This window comes from Alligator sinensis, unplaced genomic scaffold (assembly GCF_000455745.1).
Source record: "Alligator sinensis unplaced genomic scaffold, ASM45574v1 scaffold755_2, whole genome shotgun sequence".
NCBI lineage: Eukaryota > Metazoa > Chordata > Crocodylia > Alligatoridae > Alligator > Alligator sinensis.
The window spans coordinates 3,148,373-3,168,345 of record NW_005841883.1 but is presented as its reverse complement, the minus strand read 5'-3'; the positions used below and the strand labels follow the sequence as shown (position 1 = coordinate 3,168,345).

General features: G+C 43.4%; 1 protein-coding gene across 1 annotated transcript in view; it reads left to right on the top strand.

Annotated features, from left to right (window-relative positions):
• SBF2 (SET binding factor 2) overlaps positions 1–13,910 on the top strand; it is a 500,212-nt gene extending 486,302 nt beyond the window's left edge. Inside the window, 4 exon segments of the mRNA XM_025196666.1 lie at positions 3,372–3,565; positions 4,795–4,882; positions 10,231–10,362; positions 10,636–13,910. Of these exon segments, the coding sequence (XP_025052451.1) occupies positions 3,372–3,565; positions 4,795–4,882; positions 10,231–10,362; positions 10,636–10,734 (513 nt within the window). The 3' untranslated portion in view covers positions 10,735–13,910.
• The last annotated feature ends 6,063 nt before the right edge of the window (positions 13,911–19,973 follow it).

Below are 19,973 nucleotides of genomic sequence, written 5' to 3'. Positions count from 1 at the left end.
TGTGCCTCTCCGCGGGCACAGCGGACAGTGTCGCATTGCTGCGTGACCCAGGTTCCTACATGCTGAATGGACCCGGCCTGGCCCGCTAGTGCATGGCCTTGGATGGACTGGGCCAGGCTGGGCCGGATCCATTCAGCATGTAGGAGTCTGGGTCACACTGCCTGCCTATGCTTGCAGCAGAGCCACAGCCATGCTGCCTGCTGCCTCTGGCACCACTGGGACCGGGTCGGGGGGCAGGCATGTGGCAGGGCCGTGGGGTGGTGCTGGGTTGCAGGGGGGCAAGTGACCAGAGTTGGCAGCATGAGGCGGGACCCGGCCTGGCCCAGCACCGTGCTACTTGCTAGTCTGACTTTGCACCGGACCAGGTCGCACAGCTCCTGTGCAAAGGCACACTAGCTGCCTGGGCTGGATTGGGCAAGTGGGGCTCGTTGGAAAATGCACCCCACCAACCCAATCCAGCCCAGGCCATGCAGCTACTGTGTCTTTGCACAGGAGCCATGCGACCCACTCCGGTGCAAAGCCAGACTAGCTAGTCGCCCGATGCTGGCCCAAGTCCTGCCATGCGCCACCTCCCTGCCTGCACAGTGGGGCAGGCAGCACTGCTGCCAGAGGCTGGACTCAGCGTGGCACACATGGACCATGTGCCGAGCCATGCCGGGTCCTGCCAGCACTGGGGCTGCTCACACTGCCAGGCCAGCCCAGTCCCACGGCAGCAGGACCCAGTGCTGCTCAGCGCATGGTCCCCTTTACACCCACCCACACACCCTCCTGCCTTCCCCCACACTCCTTCCCAGCCCCTCCCTGCAAACTCCACATCCCCCCATTACACATCCATCATGTGCAAAGAAAGCCAAAAACGCACATTCACACATATAGATATTTAGAACTAATTTTATTATAATGATAGAGACACTGGAAGGCTTCCAAATTGCTTTAACATTGTAAATATACCAATAAACCATTGCCCAAATGATCGATCCCTCTCTGTCTGTCTGTCTGTCTCTCTCTCTCTTTCTATATATGTATGTATGTATGTGTGTGTGTGTGTGTGTAAAGTGGTCTTTTGTTCTAATCGTGGAAGAACATGGATTTTGGGGTATTTTAAAAAATGGATTTGAGATACTGCTGCTGCAGTCCTGCTGGCAGAAGGGGTAGTGTCCCCAGATACCAATTGGCTGGGCCCCAGAAGCTCCTGAGAGAGAGTAGCCCTGAGCTGCTTGCTAGGGCAGCTTTTTATAGCGCTGGGGCCAGCACAGGTGCTGGCTCTGGGCTCTAGCTCCCCCTGGCTGCAGATCTGGGAGGAGCCAAGCAGGGTTATTTTGCCCCAGGTGGCACAATTTGCTCCACAACAAAGTGCATGTCCAGGTACGTGCGTTGAGGCAAAAAGCCCTGGCTCAAATTGCACCACTTCTATTTGAGCTGCTGCAAGCTCACGTGCCTGCATGTGTGGATACGCCCCATCTGTTTAAAGCATGGTATTATTTAAAATCACCATATATACTTTTCATTAACTATCTGCTGTTCAAGAGCATAACTGAATCTGAAAATCTACTACACTGTTTCTTAGCACAGGGTGGCCAACCTGTTGAATGGGTGTCACAGGTGGCACAAGCAGCCTCTGTGTGTGACATACAGCTGACTGAGAAGTGGACAAACAGAACAGTGGTAGATAGGGCAAGGAGCAGACACAAGAGCAGCAGCATGGTCAAGAAGCATGGGGCAGGGAGCAGAAAGCAAAGGAACAGATCAACTAGGGGAAAGGGACTGAAGGGGCCCTTCTGGGATAATTTTGAGGTATAACTGCCAAAAAGGTTGACCCCAGTGCTTTAGCATATCACTTTATAAAGCACTACATCACAGTATAGTTCTGTAAAATAACACTGCAAACAGACTCTCTAAAAGTACCATCCACCAGGATTCTCACTTTTGACTCCTAGATTTTTAGTGCAAGATTGGTGTGACTCTCACAGCTTCTAAATTACTTTGATCTTTGTTGGCACAAGCCAGACCATTGTTTGATATCATATACCACATCCCGCCTGGAATACGTGGACAGTAATATCTGTGCCTTTTGGAAACCGTACAAAATGCCCAGAACGGACATCTTGCCTGCCATATCCTCTACTCTGCTGCTACTGACCTCCAGAAACTGATAAAATTCTGCTAACTTTGCGCAAAGAAGTTAAAACGTAAAAGTTTATAAATTCCGATCTGAGAAGCAGAATTACAGGGTAGTTTTCTGATGATCTGTTAAATCAGAGGTGGCCAACCTGTGACAGAGGCTGCTTCTGTGTTTGGCACATGGCAGAGCGGGGAGGAGGCAGAGAAAAAGACAGCAAATTAGAGAGGTATAGGGCGAAAGGCTGCAGATCAGGGAAGGGGTGTGGCTTACATTGGTATGCTTGCCAAAAAGATTGGTTCCACTGTATTAAACTGTTTACTTGTGAGTGCAGGAAAACTAGTTGGTTCTTTAAGATCATAGTAACCTTTGGGAGCAAGTACTTTTAAATGTGCATACAGGAGTCATCTGTAATGTGCAGTTCATGTGAAGTCAGAATTTTTCTGTAGCAAAAAGGTTGACACATTCTTCATTCTTTGTGGTCACTTTTATCCTTGCCAGGAATCCCAGAATTAAAAATAAAGGGTTAGCAACTCTTTATTTTTTTAAGTATTCGGTTATCCATTTGCTGTTAGTGCTGCTATCTAAGAACTAGTCAAAACACTCAAAGTAAAGCTGGAAGATCCTCTGTATCAAAGGACATGACCTTTAAATGTACATTTGTATAAAAGGGGGTTCTAAAATGAGGCAGTTCACCAAGAGCTAATCAATACAGCTTGCTTTGTGCAATTCAAATTTAAACATTGACCTCTATTCTTCAGACTATTTTTGAGTCACTGTTGAATTATGTATATGGATAAGTGGAATGAATAAACAATAACTTCTTATTAATTCTAATTAATGGCTGGAAGAAGCATTCCTGAATTTCACTAATTAATAAGTTAATGAATATGACACATATTTAAAAACGTACTTTGCAAATTTATTTTACTGGAATAGCTTTTGTTGTTAATAATAGCATTGTGTATAAGGAGATATTCTGTGGTATATTTTGGAAAAATAATTAGGTCTTGGTGATGAGACCAACTTCATTTTTTGGCTATTCAAGCTGTATAGCCATCTGTGCCAATAATGGACAATGTGGATTAGCAAGAAGAGTTATGGATTTGGGAAAATTTTGGCTGAAATACTTCTGATAATGTATTCATTTGATAATTTGGTTGTTAATTCATCAGGCAATCAAATTTTAGAGAGCTATTCTGTTCGAAACATGGCTAAAACCCTTAGTTAAAGTGTACGTTTTTCTTTTTAGCTTCGGAGACATCCTTCTGGCTCCTCAGGGATATTATCTGCTAATCTACATTCTTATCAAAAGAGGTCTTTGTTGCATCTTCCTGACAGTGGACTGGGTGAAGAACAGTGTGTGAGCATTACTCCCTCTAATGGAGTGGACAGAAGAGCAACCACATTATACAATCAGTTCACATCAAAGCATGATGAAAATAGGTAAACTGAGTAATTGTTGAATCATACTGAAACCTTATCTTCAGTAGGCTAGCAATTTACTATTATATTTCATACTATTAAAGTCAGATAAATTCAAAGAATCAAACAGCTGATATAATGATGGGGAATGTAGTAGAAATGTGCATTTGTCTGCCGTCAATTTAAAACCTGAATTTTAATTTGGTGGTAGTGAGGACACATGTGGAGTACTGCATCTAGTTTTGGGCCCAACACCTGGAAAAAAAAGTGGACAGTTTGGAAAGAGGCCAACAAAGAGTAACAAAAATTATTAGAGTCCTGGGAAACATGATTTATGAGGAAAGGCTAAAAGAACTAGCATTATTTACTCTGAGCAAGGGAAGACTGTGAAGTGATTTGATGTCTTCAAAATACCTGAAGAGCAATTCTAAAGAGGATAAAGATAGACTTCTCTGTGGCTGTAGGGGATGGGATTATGAGCACTGGCCTCAAAGTGCATCTTGGGAAATGTAAGTTGGATATTATGGATATCTTTCTGACTATGAGGATGGTCAAGCATTGGAACAGGCTACCTAGAAAAGTTAGAAAAGGGCAAGTGCTAACCAGCAGTCGGTGACCACCCACAGACGCCACCAGCAGCAGCAACAGCGGCCAGTGGAGATGAAGTCGGCAGTGGAGGGGGCAGAAGGGTGGCGAGTAGCGACCACCCACAGGCACCACCAGCATTATTGGCAGTGCTTTTTGCAGGGGGTGCACCGCCAAGCTCGGGGTGCACGTGCACCTGCATGCACCCCCTACGCATCGCCAATGGTCAGGGATGAACCTGCCCTGAGCAGGGGGCTAGATAGATGACCTTGTGAGGTCCCTTCTAGGCCTACTTTCCTATGATCCTATATACCTGAAGTTTTCTTCTGCTTTTTTGCTGCCAGTCAGTTTTTGATTATGCTGAGTTGTATTTTGTCCCTCTTCTCTAACCTTCAGATCAGAATAATCATGTTGTTAATACTTAAAAGTAAAACAAGAGGTTTATATGAGGCAGTCTACAACTGTCTCATCCCAGAAGAAATTATGGTGTTCTTGAGTTCTGAGTGGTTTATCTTATTTATGTTTATACCTGATTTATGTTACTAAAATAAAAATGGTGACTGAAAAAATTCAATCTGTCCCATATACCATGGAGTTCAGGATATAAAATCAACATTCACTTATTAAATCTTTTTGGTAACACCTCTCATCTCCTTACCTTTAAGGTCATTTGAAGGTACACTTTACAAAAGAGGAGCTCTGTTAAAAGGTTGGAAACCCCGTTGGTTTGTACTGGATGTGACAAAACACCAGGTAACATTTTCAGAAACTAGATTTTTAGCTTAATAACTTGTTACATTTTACTTACTAAGCATATTTAGTAGTTTGACAATAATGCAGTAGTGACTATTTGCAGATGGTATGTAGATATAGGTATCTGTATGAATATGTGGGTAGATGAGTTTGTAATGTGTGTGGCTGATATACCTTCTTTCATGTAAAGCTTCTGTTTTTAAAAAAAATACCAGAGGTAACTATCTGGTGTACCATTCGAAAAAGACACCCTGATCTGGCAGTGGTCTGTTGAGCACAAACCCTTTATGTTTCAAGGCATTTACAACAGAAGATATTTCCCTTACAGGAGCATTTTTTTTAAAGGATGCCAATTCCAAAAGAGTTGGGCCCTTGTTGCAGTGGTATAACTAGGGTGGGGTGAGTAGGGCACCAGCCTAAGACTTCCATGGCTGAGACTCCCCGGGGCACCTGAATTGCTTCCATGGAGTCATAGCCATGGACGGGGCAGCCCTATTCTGCCCCTGCTCATCCATAGGAACCAGACAGGGCAGCGCTACACCAAATACTGCATGTGGGGGTTGGCGCAGGGCGTGAGTAGAGTCAGCAGAATGGTGCTGCCCCTCCCCAGAGAGTCTTTGCACAACCCTGCACCCAATATGTATGTATCATGGTTAGTGAGGAGCAAACAGGGATACCAGAGTTGGCTCCTAGGGAGCCCAGACACAGGGCTGCTGCTGGCAGAGCAGAGCTGCTTCTGCTACAGCAGTAGCAGTAGTAGCCCAAGAGCAGTAGCTTTTCCCCTTGTCCATGTCCCCCACCGCTGCCTGCTTACAGTGGTTGTCATACCCTGCATCTCCCCAGCCATGGTGCTCATTGAGCTTGCTACACCTCTGCCTTGTTGAGCTAGTTTTGTGGCATTATCCGGCCTTTCCATGTATGCTATAGGAACTCTTTGAATTACCTTTGTCAAAGTTGTTTAAGACTTCTGTGCAAATTGCAGTCATTACTTTATGCTCCCAAACTAGGCATTTTACCACTTCTTGGTTTTCAGAGCACTTCATGTTTGAGGCCCACCCTCAATAAAGATGGGTTAGAATACAGTATACATTGTGGATAATTTTTTAGCTAAATTGTCCTGGCACAAAGATCCACTGAACTGTTATAGACACTTGTAATGCAATAGCAACCTGCATATGTGATAATTTAATGGAGTTTTTGTGTTAAATTATTTTCATATCTTGAGAACAAAGGATATCTTGGCCCTAAAATCTAACAAGACAATATTCATTTTGCCATTGGCTTTAATGCAGCCAGAATTTCACTCAAATATTTTGTTTTTGATAGCTCCTTAAATGCCCAATTATTGATATCATTATAATTAAGTGTGAAATGGGAATTTGTGTTGAATGTGTCCTAGTTCAGTATCTTTAAAAATATTAATTAGTTGTGATTAATACTTGGGTTCCTCAGCATACACAAAGATAGGTTCTTTTCCTTCATATATAAAAGGCCCTGCTTTTTTAATAATTTGTGTCTATCAAAAACACATAAGGAGTATTGTCCATGTAAGATAAATCTGTAAGTAAAAGGGGCAAATGGAAGTAAATCCAATTTAGAAATACTGTCTCTTCTTTGCTGGGAGGTTTTGCCTTTTCTTCTTATATCCAGTTCACGGGAATGTCTTTTTTTAGCTTGCAAATACCAGATTTTCTTTTGTGGAACTATTTTGGTATTGAAACTAATTTTTAGGGTAGTTATCATTGAAATCATAGTATCTTTGTAGAAAAACTACATTAAACCACTAAGTACAGTATAGAAAACATGTCAGTTTTATATGTAGTTTATAATTATCTAAAATTATATTTGAATTTTTCATGATCACTTTCCGTCCTTAACAATACAGGGCATAAATGCTTCTGTTAACTGTTTGGTGCAAGACAAGTTGAGGTAGTCTTTTGCTAAGTCATGGATAGGTGCTGCATTTCCAACAAGACATACTCCCTTTTAGCACCCAAAAAGAGAATGTACAGGTGTTCAAGTGGTTTGTAAGGAGAATACTGTGATGACTCCACCACCAAGTGGTATCTGTTTTGAACAGCAACTTCTCTGGAGAGGTGAGTTTCCTAGTGCCACTTGTGACACCTTTACAGTCACTTTTTTCATCCCCTTCCTTTCTGCCGCCCCTCCTCACCATCTGGGGCAGAGTAGTCAGGGTGAGGGAATGGGGTTGGGGTTAGTGTTACAGGAAGGAAATTTCTTCTGCCACTTCAAAAGCCCTGGCAAGAACTGGGTTTCAGACTGTGGCACCACCAAGGGTGGTAGATTTGAGGAGAGCAGAGCAGTTCTCAACCCTGCCCCTCTGCAGGGCAGAGGGATGTCCTTGGCAGTTGCTGCCTTTCAGTAGCTGCCAGCTGATTACTGACTGCCAGCCCCCCTACCCTGGTCCAAGGGGAACCCAAGGAGCAGCCCCCTAGTGCCCCCTGTTTGAAGATCTCACCTTTGAGGTGAATGTGTAACTCTACAGCTGAGGCGCTGGACCACCTATATGCTTCCCTTCTCAACATGTTTTCTCAGAACTTCCTTGGTGCTGCAATTGAACACCTGTCCAGAGACTTAGTTTCCAGTTCAATAATGAATGAAAATCATGAGAGGAAATCATGAATCCTGTCATCCAAGCTGATGGGATTTCTTTCTGGATTATAAAACTAGCTTCTACCTTGTGTTGGGGCAGCTTTGCTCTTTTCCTCTATACAGAGCCATCCTAAGAGCAGCAAGTCCAGCCTCACATGAACCAGTATAAGTGATTGGAAACAGGTTTAAACCTGTAACAGAACAGAAGTTCAGAACACACAAACTGGTTTCAAAATGGCCAAACCCAGTTTAAGATAAACCTGGATGGAAGTAGTATCAGGTTTGACTGATTTAGGTTAAACTGATCTCTTGAATGTCTCAGATCCCCTCCTGACTCAAGTTAGCTTGCAGCCCTCTAGCATCCCAGGATGTTTTGTAGCTCCCTGCAACTCCCTTTCCCTCTCGTAGAGCAGCCCACCGTAACATGATTCACGCTCTGCTGCTCCAGCCTAGCTGGCCTCATCCCTGGGCTGTCACAGACCTACCCGCACAGCTCCTCTGCCCAGCTGCAGCTCCCAGCTCTGGGCAACATGCAGCCCAGAGCAGGGGTGAGCAGAGGGGCATGGGGAGCCAACATAGATGCTTCCATCTGGGTCACACAGTCCTGGCTTGGCCAGAACACTGGTCAGAGGGGTGTGGGGGGCCAACAGGGAGCAGTTCCTTAGGATCTGCACAGCCCCAGCTTGGCCAGTGTGCAACCCAGAGCTGGGGTGGGGCAGGGGGCATGGGGAGACCCAACACAAATACTTCTCTCAGGGTCCCTATTGATTCCCCCTGCCAGCTCCAGGCTGCCTGCTGGGTGAGCCAGGGCTTTGCAGACCCTAAGGTAAGTGTCCATTAGGGCTGTGCAAAGCTTTGCGTGCTGATTCGATTCCGAGGAGATTCGGCCTGATTCAGTGCCCGAATCTCTAAATCAAATCAGGGGACCAATTAAAAGGTCTGAATCGATTCAAAGCTCTCTGAATTGATTCAAAAAAGATTTGGAGAGCTTCAGCAATTCATGCAGTCCCCCCTGGACTCCATGCTCGTTAGAAGGAGACAAAGAAGGGGAGGCTTGTGGAGGGGGAGGGGACCATGGGAGGACCCCTGCCTGCTGTCCCAGCCCCCGCATGGGTGCCCTGCCCACCCCAGCTCCTGGTTGTTTAAAAAAAGCCCCCCACTCACTGGCCATCCCCACTGCCCCATATTGCATGGGGGGCTCTGCCACGAGCCCCCCAACCCCTGCCCTCTCTCCCAGCACCCCCCATAGCTGCCCCGCCTGCCCCAGTTCTGACCCTTTAAAAAAAACAAGCAAACCCCTCGGGCAATGGGGGGCAGCAGAGATTGCTCCCACACCAGGCAGCAGCCGGTGAGTCAGGGCTTTTATTTTATTTTTTTATTTTTTTTATTTTTTTTTAAGGGCTGGGAGCTGGGGCAGGAGGGGCTAGGAGAGTGGGTGGGGGTTGGGGGGCTTGTGGCAGAGCCCCCCCACGTGGCATGGGGCAACAGGGATCACCTCCTGCCTAGCAGGAGCCAGTGAGCGTGGGGTTTTTTTTTTCCAAACCAGGCAGGGCAGCCATTGAAAGCAGGTGGGGGATGGGGCCTGTGTGATTCGGAGATTCGGCTGATTCAGCAGCAGCTGAATCTCTGAATCAGATGCAGCCAAATCGATTTGGGAGTGATTCGAATCACCGAATTGAATCGCTGTCCCCTGAATCAGCCAAATCCGAATCCAAAGCGAATACTAGCCACTTCACAGAGGCCTGGTGTCCATGTTGGCACTCTGCACCCCCCCTGCCTGCTCCATCCAGAAGCCAAAACTGGGCAGAGGGGCTGTGGTCTGGCAGAACTGAAGCCTCAGTTCCCTCCCCTGCTCAGCTCCGGCTTCCCCCATGCTGCCACCGGCCTGGCTGCCACACCAGCCTGGAAGCCTAGGGCTCAGTGTGGGGAGGGTGCATGGTGACAGCAAAGGGTTGGGAGCATGTACTCCACAGCCAGTCAAGGAGGGCCCCAGCTTGGCGAGGTTCAGCTGCCCTCAGAAACGTCTGGCAAGCAGAGAGCAACCCCCAGCTTCTGGTCTTGGCCAGTGCAGGCATTTGTTTGCTCCCTCCCACAGGGGAGAAATGTGTGTTCTGTTCTCTCCTGATCCAATCTACACAGCTTAGAGAAACCCACATGGATTGAATCAGTTCACCCTCAGGCTTTTTGACTATGTATCCTTGAGGATTCCCCCAGTGTTTCCTGTGCCAACTACAAAACTCCCTCAATAGCGGGGTGGCATAAACATCCCTACCACCTAGTGATGCAACTGTGGGAATGGCCCTAAGGGCTTAAGTCACTCACAGCCAAACTCCAACATTTGCAAATTCCGCACCAGAACCAGCCCAGCAGCCAGTTGTCTACGAGGATTTGGGTCATGCAAAGAGGGTTTGGAAACCAACCAAATTTTGGTCCACCCTCAGAATCCTCTAAATCAGCTGTCAGCAACATTTTCCAGCAATGAGCCAGAATGATCCAGTGATCAGGTCTAAGATGGGCCAGCACTAGAACCCAGCTGCTGCGGCTGCTTCTTCCCTTTGCCCAACCACAGCGCAGCCTGGGTGAAGTCCCCTAGTGCCAATTGCTGCTGACACCCTCCAGCTCCTAGATTGTGCCAAGCATAGCAAGAACAAACATGAAGTTCTGGCCCTAAAAGGCATATATGTTTGTTGATTTGTTTGGAAACTGCATGTGGTTTTCCCTCTCTTGTGCCATAGCTGAGATACTATGACTCTGGTGAAGACACAAGCTGTAAGGGACACATTGATCTTGCAGAAGTAGAAACAGTGATTCCTGCTTCCCCGACAATTGGAGCTCCAAAGCATGCTAGTGAAAAAGCATTTTTTGATGTAAGTACATTTACTTTTTACTGGCTTTTGTTTAGAGGCATATCTTTTGTTAATGTTTTCGTGCTGCCTGCTGAAAAGTTACTGGAGAAAAACTGTTGCAAACCTAGCAAATAGTCCTCAATCTGAATGCACAGTGAAAATTCAGAACCTTTGTTTATTAAAACAAAAAAGAAACAGTTTGGATATAATATATATATGAAAGAAAGTTGTGAGTTACTTAACTGTATCTTATCTGTTTATTTTTCTATCTGACACTCTATTTCCATTTTACAGCTCAAGACAAGTAAACGTGTGTACAATTTCTGTGCTCAAGATGCACAGAGCGCACAGCAATGGATGGACAAAATCCAGAGCTGTATTTCAGATGCATAACAAGGAATACCATTCCACTGCCAACTGTAGGAAAGAAATGCTTTCAGCACCTCATTGTATAAGAAGATATTTTCTTAAATGCTACTGCTGAGCAAGCAAGCCTTCTTTTCATTTCAGCCATAAATTCTCATAATATGTTGAAGTATCATCTTTTTAAATATTATAACCACTATAACTATGTTTTTTCTTCATCAGGGAGGGCCTCTAAAATTAATAACCTGATTAGCTGTAGTATTGTTCTTTCCAGTATGTCTCCTAGCTAAATGAGCCTGCTGTATTGCACAGGAATTAATCTACCATCAGAAACTGTTTTTCTAATCACAAAGTTGCTCAAATTGTCCAGTTTTAACTTGTCCAGTGTCAACTGTAGATATTCTTCTTCAAGTAGAATTGTATTTTCACCAGGTTTATGTAAGAGTAACAAACCTAAACAGTCTTGTTTTCAGAGTAGTCAAGTATCTGGGGGACCATTTCTGCAGTTTTGAAAAAATAGTTAAATTTTTTAGTTCAGTGACATGCATACCAGATTGGCAAGTGTGTTGGGCACTTCTTTTTTTTTTTTTTAAGACCAAAAAGTGAAACCTAATATTTGATTTTTCAAAGAGAGGTTTCTTCTGAATCTTCCAGCTGCTTTCTCTACCAAGAAGTTTACTATTAATTTATGGCATTTCAATTCTGTGTTTATCTACAATAGGACAAAAGATGACAATAGCAAGAAGAAATTGGTCACAAACTGACTTTTGTAGGAGAAATTCTCTCCATGAAGTTTGAAAGTTGTGTGTGTTAATTTATGTGCTGTTCTGCTCACTGTAAAATTAAAAAAATAACAAACACAGTGATAATGCACTAAACAATAAAGCAAGCACTTGCACTGAAATCTTTGAAATGCAGACATTTTGAAAGACAGAGGTAAGTTATTTATAGCAGAACAATAGTAGCTAGTTAACAACATTTACAATTATTAAATATGTACATAATTGGATTTGATGTGTTGTGATTTGATACTTTAAAAACATTTTTGCACATAAATTGGAAGACTGTTTTTAGATTTTTACATTTGATAACATTGTATGTGTTCAATTTAAAATCTCTGAGGAATGTTGTTTTTTTATATAGCCCAAAATTAATAGTGGTTTACATGCTACAACTTGTGATGACATTGTGATGTCTTTAGAAAGCTAACCCATTTTTTTGTTTTGAAATGTTAATATGTTAAATAGCAAACTAATATTTCAGAGAGTTTGTATATATGATTTAATATTTTCTGTTTTTTTCTAGACATTTTACTTGTAATTTAATAGAAACTAACCCAACTGACTTCATTTATAACATTTGAGTTCTTTAATGAGTTGTCCTTTTTTAACCATTGTTCCTCTTTTGACAAAATAATTCAAATTTCACATTGTACACAGAGTAGGAAATGTAGCTGTTTTTAATACATTTGAAATTTCAAAACGAAGGAATGAAGGAGTTTTCTAGCATTTTTCAATTGATAAATATCCACCTGTAAGAATGGTATTTGCACATTTGTATTTTTCTTTGTATATGAAGTACTTTTATATGTACTTTGTAAAATACTGATCCCATTGTTTCCTAGGTTTTTGAAAATGTACACAACACTTCTTATTTTGTAACTAGGTTATTTTAACTATTTTATGTATGTTTCATGACTTATGTATGCTAACCATCTTGTAATAAATACACTTCTCAAGGAAAAAAAATCACCTTTACTATAAAAGGGTGTAGAGTTACTCTATAATACCCACAGAATAAAGAGCTTACTATATCTTCACCATCTAGCCATGGGATGAAGAGAAATCCCCAAATATCATGTATTAAAACCAGTGGGTTCTTGTGTATATTTGTATATTTTACTACACCAAAGGCTTGTACTTTGAGCAAATTTAACTCAAATGCCTCTACACCAGAAACTGAGGAAATCAGAATTTAAAGCAATGTTTTCATTCATGCCAACTTCAATGTATATACCTTATCCAGAGACCTAGTACTAAGCTCTTAAATAATCCAGAGAGACATAATTATTGTACTAAAACCTTAAATAATAATAATGTTAAGAAACGAAAGCTTTCACATCATAAAGTATCATTATTGACCTTTAGCTGAACTCACAAAAGCAGTCATATCTTATATATGTACTTAATTTTGTGTTTCAGTTAAGCAGTCAAAAATCAGAGGTGAGTTGTACATCTGACTTACACATGCAACAAATAAACATGAGTCTATCTGGGGAGTGGGGTTAGAACAAAAAGGGATTATGTTACAGAGGTGAGTAGACTGAGACTTTTGTGAATATTGTGTTGTGGGGTTGGGGTATGAAGCAAGTAAACTGAGCTTGCTCTAGATGTTAATGATGACTTATGAGTTGATCTCAGTTCTTAGTATTTGTATTGATGAGAAATGCATCTGAGCATTAACACGAAACATTCCAAAAGAAAAAGGAAATCCACACAGGAGTTTTAATTGTAAAGTCAGATTTGTGTTGGATGTGTATGAAGACACTGTATAAGAGTCCTTTAGTGTAGAGGCGTAGAATTTGCAGGGGCCATGGGTTTCTACCGTCAGCAAGATAAAAGAGAAAGAGCAGATTCAGGGTGGGGAAGCAGGTAGAAAAGGCAGGGAAAACATAGAGATGTAGGAGTAGCATGAGATTTGAGGGGCAGCAAGAGAGATGGGTAGGCATGAGGCAGGACAAGGAAGCTTTCTCCAGTGGCAGGGGATTCCCTGTGCAAAAGGAATCCCAGCCCATTTTCTGTGTAGATTCCCCAACATAGAGAAATTCAATCCTGGTGAGCAGGAGCTGTCTCCAGATTTTCTATGGGAAAAATCCTGTAGAACAACACTTCCTCTATCATGCAGCACTTGTACTCCCCTTCTATGAACTATCAGACTCCCTTGGAAGAAAGAGATCCATTATCATGGGACATATTTATAGAGCACAGAGTACCTTGCCATTTGTTCCTTGTCTTGTGGCACCACATAAGATGGATTTTTTTTTAATTCAGAGTTTGGCATTTGTAAGCACTGATACCACAATGTCATATTACTGACCTCTCGTTTATATCCAAAACATAATTATGTTTTTACATAATTTTTTACTGATAAAAATAAGCAAACCCATGTTTTAGTACTTTAGAATTATGCTGATCAATAAAATATTTTGGCATCTCTGCTTTGTGGGTCAGTACTTATGCAATAAAATCATAAACAGCTATCGAACACAGGACCAGATGTTAAAAACTTAGTGTCACGTTCTGCACCCATAATTATTTGTATCTGATACTTTGCAAAAAATACATGTACACGCAAAAATGTTGCAGTCTTGTCCAAACATAGTTCTTTTGCCTTTTCATCTTGTAATCTTGGACTCTGTGTCAGTAACTGCACCACATTTCTCATTTTTCACGTTCATGATCATTTAAATATTTTGTCTGTTTATGATTACCCTGCGGTCGCTTTGGAGGGTCAGAACACTGACATGGATCTACTAGTTCCCTGTTTATGCTGAAGTTCATGTTAAGGATCACTCTCTCACCTACTTCCTGGCTTGCTGCCTGTATGATATGGCCCAGTTCCAGAATTCTGGCTACTGTGTAAGGTAAAATTGAACTCAGCATTCACACCCTCATTCAGTAAATTATCATCCTTGGGTGTTTTTCATGTGCTGAATTTTTCTTACTTGATAATTGAATAAGGACACTCCAAAGTTAACTTTCCTCTTTTTTTTAAGTAATTTCTTTCTATGATTGACTTTTAAACATGTTAGTTTATTGGAATTTATGTTAAACATTAGAGTATCTTTCATGTTTGTTTTCACAGCAGAGAAGCTTAAAACTTTACATTTGGCTACTCAGTCTTAGACTCAGCAAATCATCCTTCTCCACATTGACTGTTCCTCTTTTGCTTAAATGATAGCCAAAGTATGTTTGGTCCTTTCACCCACCTTACTGATTGAACAGTGAAATGTCCAGTAAATGAATGTGAAATGAACAGTATATCATTAACAAAGAGAGAGAGAGAGTAGTCAGCCATGTTTGTCTGAAGTCAGGTAGGAGGCAGGGGATGGGTGGCATCTAATGTACAGACATTTGGAGAAGTTCAAGAGAGGTTAGATCTGCTTTTAAATGGCCGTCTGATCTAAGGTAAATTGGGATGGGGGCTACCAGGTGCTTTGGGAGGGATTAGGAGAGTTAGTGGCATCCATGGCAGGTTGGAGGGATTGCAGGGCTAGCAGAGTCCATAGTGGGCCTTGTGGGAATCAGGACCTAGTGGGGTCCACATGGAGATTTGGGAGGATCATGTGGGCTAGCGGGGACCACAGGGGGTTGGTGTGGTCTGGAAGCATTTGGCACGATCAGGGGGTGTAGCAGGTTCTCCAAGTCTGCTAAACCCCACAGACCCTCCCAGCCACTGCCTGAAGTTGCCAAACTACACCCAATCCTGCAAACTGATCCCAGAGCCATTTTTACCAGCATTCGCTGGTCCCAGGAGGCTGAATAAAATAAGTCAAGAGTGGGGGAAGGAGTGGGCAGATTGGAGGGGGCTGTCCTGGAGGGGGGGCTGGCTGGATTGTGGGGGGTCCCTTCCATCCCAGACCAGGAGCTATTTTTAACCCTCTGATTCCTTCCATCCCCATTAGAACAATTCCCCCACCCCCAGTGAACCAACCCCCTCAATACTGCTTACCCTCCACCCTGACTGACTTGCATTGGCTCCCAGCTCCAGCAAACACCAGTAAAACTGGAAAAGTGCACCCCCAGGGCTGGGGCCAGGGGCTGGGCTTTCCCAGCCCCAGGACTGTGCTGGGAATATGTACAGACGTTCATTTAAATCTGTCTTGCTGGACGCAATCTAAGTTAGACTACCTCCAAGGTATGGTTAACTTAGTTTGGGTTGGCCATTTTTTGCCCAGTCTAACCTTCCCGAACTTCTGTACAGTTCACACTTAGATAAGCCTAACTACGGAGCTAAGTTTAAGGTCCACAGCTGGGCAAACTAAGTTAGATCGGGTGACCATTTTTAATGTGATCTAACCTCCCTGAATGTCTGTAAATAGCATGAGAGACTAACTGGTTGAAAGAGGCATAAGCTTTTGTGGGAAACAGCCTACTTCCTCAGATGCTATGAATGGACTGTTGTTAATGAAGCCAGCTTTTTGCCCCTCAGCATTAATTGTATTAACATTTTCCAATAAGCCTTCCTGCTATTTGACTTTGTGTCTCCTTTCAGTTTATTTTTCTGCTCTAACTTGGAAGCCTTCCTGTCATGGCAGATGTGTTTGCAGTAAACTGAGCTCACTGTCTATGTGCATCATAGTACTATAATAATGGATGCTGTCTTAAAAATAACAGCCCTACTTACTACTGCAACTAAATGAGGTTCTCCTTAAGCACAGGGAAAAAAAGGCTTATCTATCTGGAATTAATGGAATTGGGAGGCCAGGTTTGATTTAGCTAGCAGCCATAATGCATATGCAGTCTTTTGTGTGTAAAGACTGTTGCTATAGTCAGGGGTCACAGCTTCCTCCTGAGTCCTATCTGCTGCTCCTGAGCAGTGAAAGAGATTGAAGCTGAAGGACTGTATGTTATCTTTAGAAAGCCCCCAGACTATGATAGCTCAGTACAGAGTACCAAAGCAATTTTAAATGCAAATTCTACCATGTAATTTGTTTGTTTGTTTTTTTAATGGCTAGGTCTATTTATTACTAGTAAGAGCTGACATTTTATTCCACATTTCTGGCCACATTTAATAACCACATTTGTCATATAAATGTGATTTTGTTTTAATAGTCACCTCATGCTTGTTTCGTCTTTGATTCAAAATATTGTTTGCTGACAAGATCTAATCAGAAGTTGTGTTTTGTCCAATTTTCTCTTCCATCACTGGTTTCAAGCCACCTTTCATCTGGGAGTTTGGTTTGAGCATCTTAGGCCACAAACAAGGCTAGAAAAATACTCCAGAAGCTGAAGCATACATGTGTTCCAGCTGAGAGCTACACAGAAGAATAACCACTGCTCCATGCACTCCTCTGGGACAGCCCAGAGAAGGGTGGTGGGGAGGAAAGTTTTTTTCCCATGGTGGCTGTCATAACCCAAAGGTATGATTTTGTGTGTGCTTCAGCACTAGAATTATCCCCGCCAAATAACAGCTTTGTTGCACGGTAGAGTTTTCTGCTGCAGAGGAGAACCCCAGTGCAAGGAAGAGTTTCCCGCCTATTTGCAGCTTCCTTTGCAGAGTGCGTTGCTCAAGTTGCAAGAGAAATGCACGGTGCGAAGGAGTTCCCACCACCCGCATGCAAATTTGTGTCCCACTTTTGGCTAGTTCTAAATTATTCCCACGTGGTGGCTAACGATTGCCCTGTTAGCCGTATAAGAGGCTTGAGCGGTTTCCACCCAAGCCGAAGAGGACTCCACATCCATCTCGTGGGGACTCTGGGTACACGGCAGGGTAATAGAAACCCTGTATGAGATTCAGAGGAGTTTGGCGACCTGATCCATCGCCCACCTCTTCCCGTCTTCGAGCGATAATTTAATAAGACGTATCTACGAAGTTCCTATTTTTGGTGGCGCGCTTGTCCAGAGCATCCGGAGCTCTGTTTCCATGGAGCCTAGCAAACTCCACGTGACCGTTTGTGTTGTTTTTGTCTGTAACCGCAACTCAAGCAAGTTTTCCTGCCTGCACCGCAACCATCTCCGGTGTAAGTAAACAATCTTTAAATCTACCGCTACGAGTCTGTGCTTAATTCTAGCTTGACGCGCCCTCTCTCCGACCCCACGTGCCCGGGCTGCTGGCCACAGCCTGCGCAGAGCACGAAAAAGGGCCCAGCTCGTGCCCGGCCCACACAGTGGCAAGACTAGAAGAGCCTTGCCACCATAGCACAGCAGACTGTCTCTCTCTGTACTATGCTGGGTCAACTGAATCAGTGTAGGGGGAGGTGGAAGCATTCTTCCACATTGGGAACTTGTTCCATTGAGGGTCTACCCCCCCACCCCTCCATGTGCCACACGAGAAAAGAATTTGAATAGATAAACTACATGCCATACTGCTTAAGTGGGCAGTAAACACTGTTAGGGCTTAAGGAAGCAGAGGGCTACATTTCAAAGTGGGCAGTAGGCACTAGGGGTGTGTGAAAAAGGCCATATTTGATTCGGATTCAGCCCGAATCAGGGACAGTGATTCAATTCATTGATTCAGATCACTGTCCCCAATTCATGTGCAGGTAAAGATGAAACCTGTGGGACCTCCACCCACCTTCCAAGAAGAACTGCAAACCCCGAAAAAACTCTGAATGCCTAGCTGCAGGGAGACACTATGTCCTCAGGACTATGTTAGACTTAGCAAAGTTTCTGTTGTGTCTTGACTTAGGCTAAGTTTTGCCCTGCTTCTTTGTCTTATTTTGTTGTGTCTTAGTTTAGACCAAGTTTTCTGCTTGTCTTATGCCTAAAATGGGAAATTGCTGTACTCAATAAATGATTTCTTCAGAGCATTTTCATGCAGTTTTAATGACTTCAGTGCCACTACCTAAAGTCTAATAGCAAGGCTAGATCACATGCACATGCACATACACACTAATCAGCTGATTGATGTGGTGAGCGGGAGAATTTTCCCATGCAAAGTCCCCATAGGTCTCCCTGACAACTGACCCCTGGGTGGGCTGTCAGGAAACTAGTGCTCTCCCTCCCTCTTCCTTGGCTTTTCTCCCAGCCCAAATAGTGACACTTGTTCATGGCCTCAGTTTGCCAATTTGTGAAGTAAATTACAAATGGTCTTGCATTGTGGGAGGCAAGTGGCAGGTCCTAACTTCAAGTGTCTCCTTTTTGATTTTGATATTTCTTGTTTGTGTGTTCTCCAGAAGATATTTTCAGTTCCTTTCCTCTTAGTCAGTTTAATAAGCAATGACAGATGAGAAAACTTATGGTGATCAAATGGCTACACTGTATCTGTTTGGAAAGAGATAGTATGTTAGATAATTATACTAGGCTATTAATCTTGCTGTGCTTTCAGCTTCCCCCACATGTGTACAAACACACACACGGACACACAGCCACCCACACGCACACAAAGCAGAGTACAGTCTCAGATTAAATGAGATTTATGTAAGACAGGGCACATCTACACGTGCATATTAATGTGATGCAATAAAAGCCTGGTGCTTATCACACCAGAGTTTATTGCTCCTGGGCGCACCACTTGAATGTGTGCCCAAGACCCCAGCTCTTTGAGTTGGGTTGAAGCAGACAGCCCCCCACACTGAAGCACCCTCATGCCCCAGCCAGCCAAAATAGCATCAACACGTGTGCTGCTGTAGAGTAAAAAACTCTGCAGCAGGATAGTACTTGTATTTGCAAGTACTAACTTACAGTGGAGTTAATTACTCCAGCCTAATATGGGTACACATGTAGATATGTGACATTTACGATGGAGCTAATTAGTCTACTCTGCAGTAGAAGTCTCATGTAGATGTGCCCACAGTATGAAAATTGCAGCTTGCATATTGGTATTCTTGTGAGTTTCTTGTTTAGCGGACTTCATTTACAGTTCAAGTCAGCACTGATACAGGGAATCGTGCATTAAAAGTTTTTCTTTATTAAAGCATCACCAGTCCCAAATAATTCATACATTATCCCCAAGCATTTTTAATGTTACAATAACTTTATTAAGAACCCTTTCCTCTTTGACAATCGGAATCAATTCTGGATGTTATCTAAATTCACTATTATCCTTTTGGAGTGAACAGACCAAACTAAATTGTAGCACCCAAAGAGAACTCACCCTTTAAATGCTGATTCTGCAAACACTGTCACGCTAAAGAGCAACTCTGCAGGTGGTAGTTAAGTGTAGCTTGATTGAGAGGAATGAAGCCTATGCTAACTTACATCTGCTGCAGGTCAAATCTCTATGATGCTTGCTAGCAGAATATGGAAGTTTTCAATATCACTGTAAGCCAGGAAGATGGTGCTAACCATTAGGGTGCCACATTAGGGTGGCATAGGGGGCACACGCCCCCTGCAGATTTCTGTGCTGATGGCAGGGCACAGGGCTGCAACCTGGCTGGAACCAGCACCCAGCAGTCGTGAGGTTGAGGGCACCGGCCATGCAGAGTTGCTCTATAACTGTCAATACTTACACATCATCTATGCTGCTAACAAGAGCTCATACTGGAGGACTGTGTGCACCAAGAAGGCAGGGGCACTGTAGAGAGCTGGTTGAGAGAGAAGGAT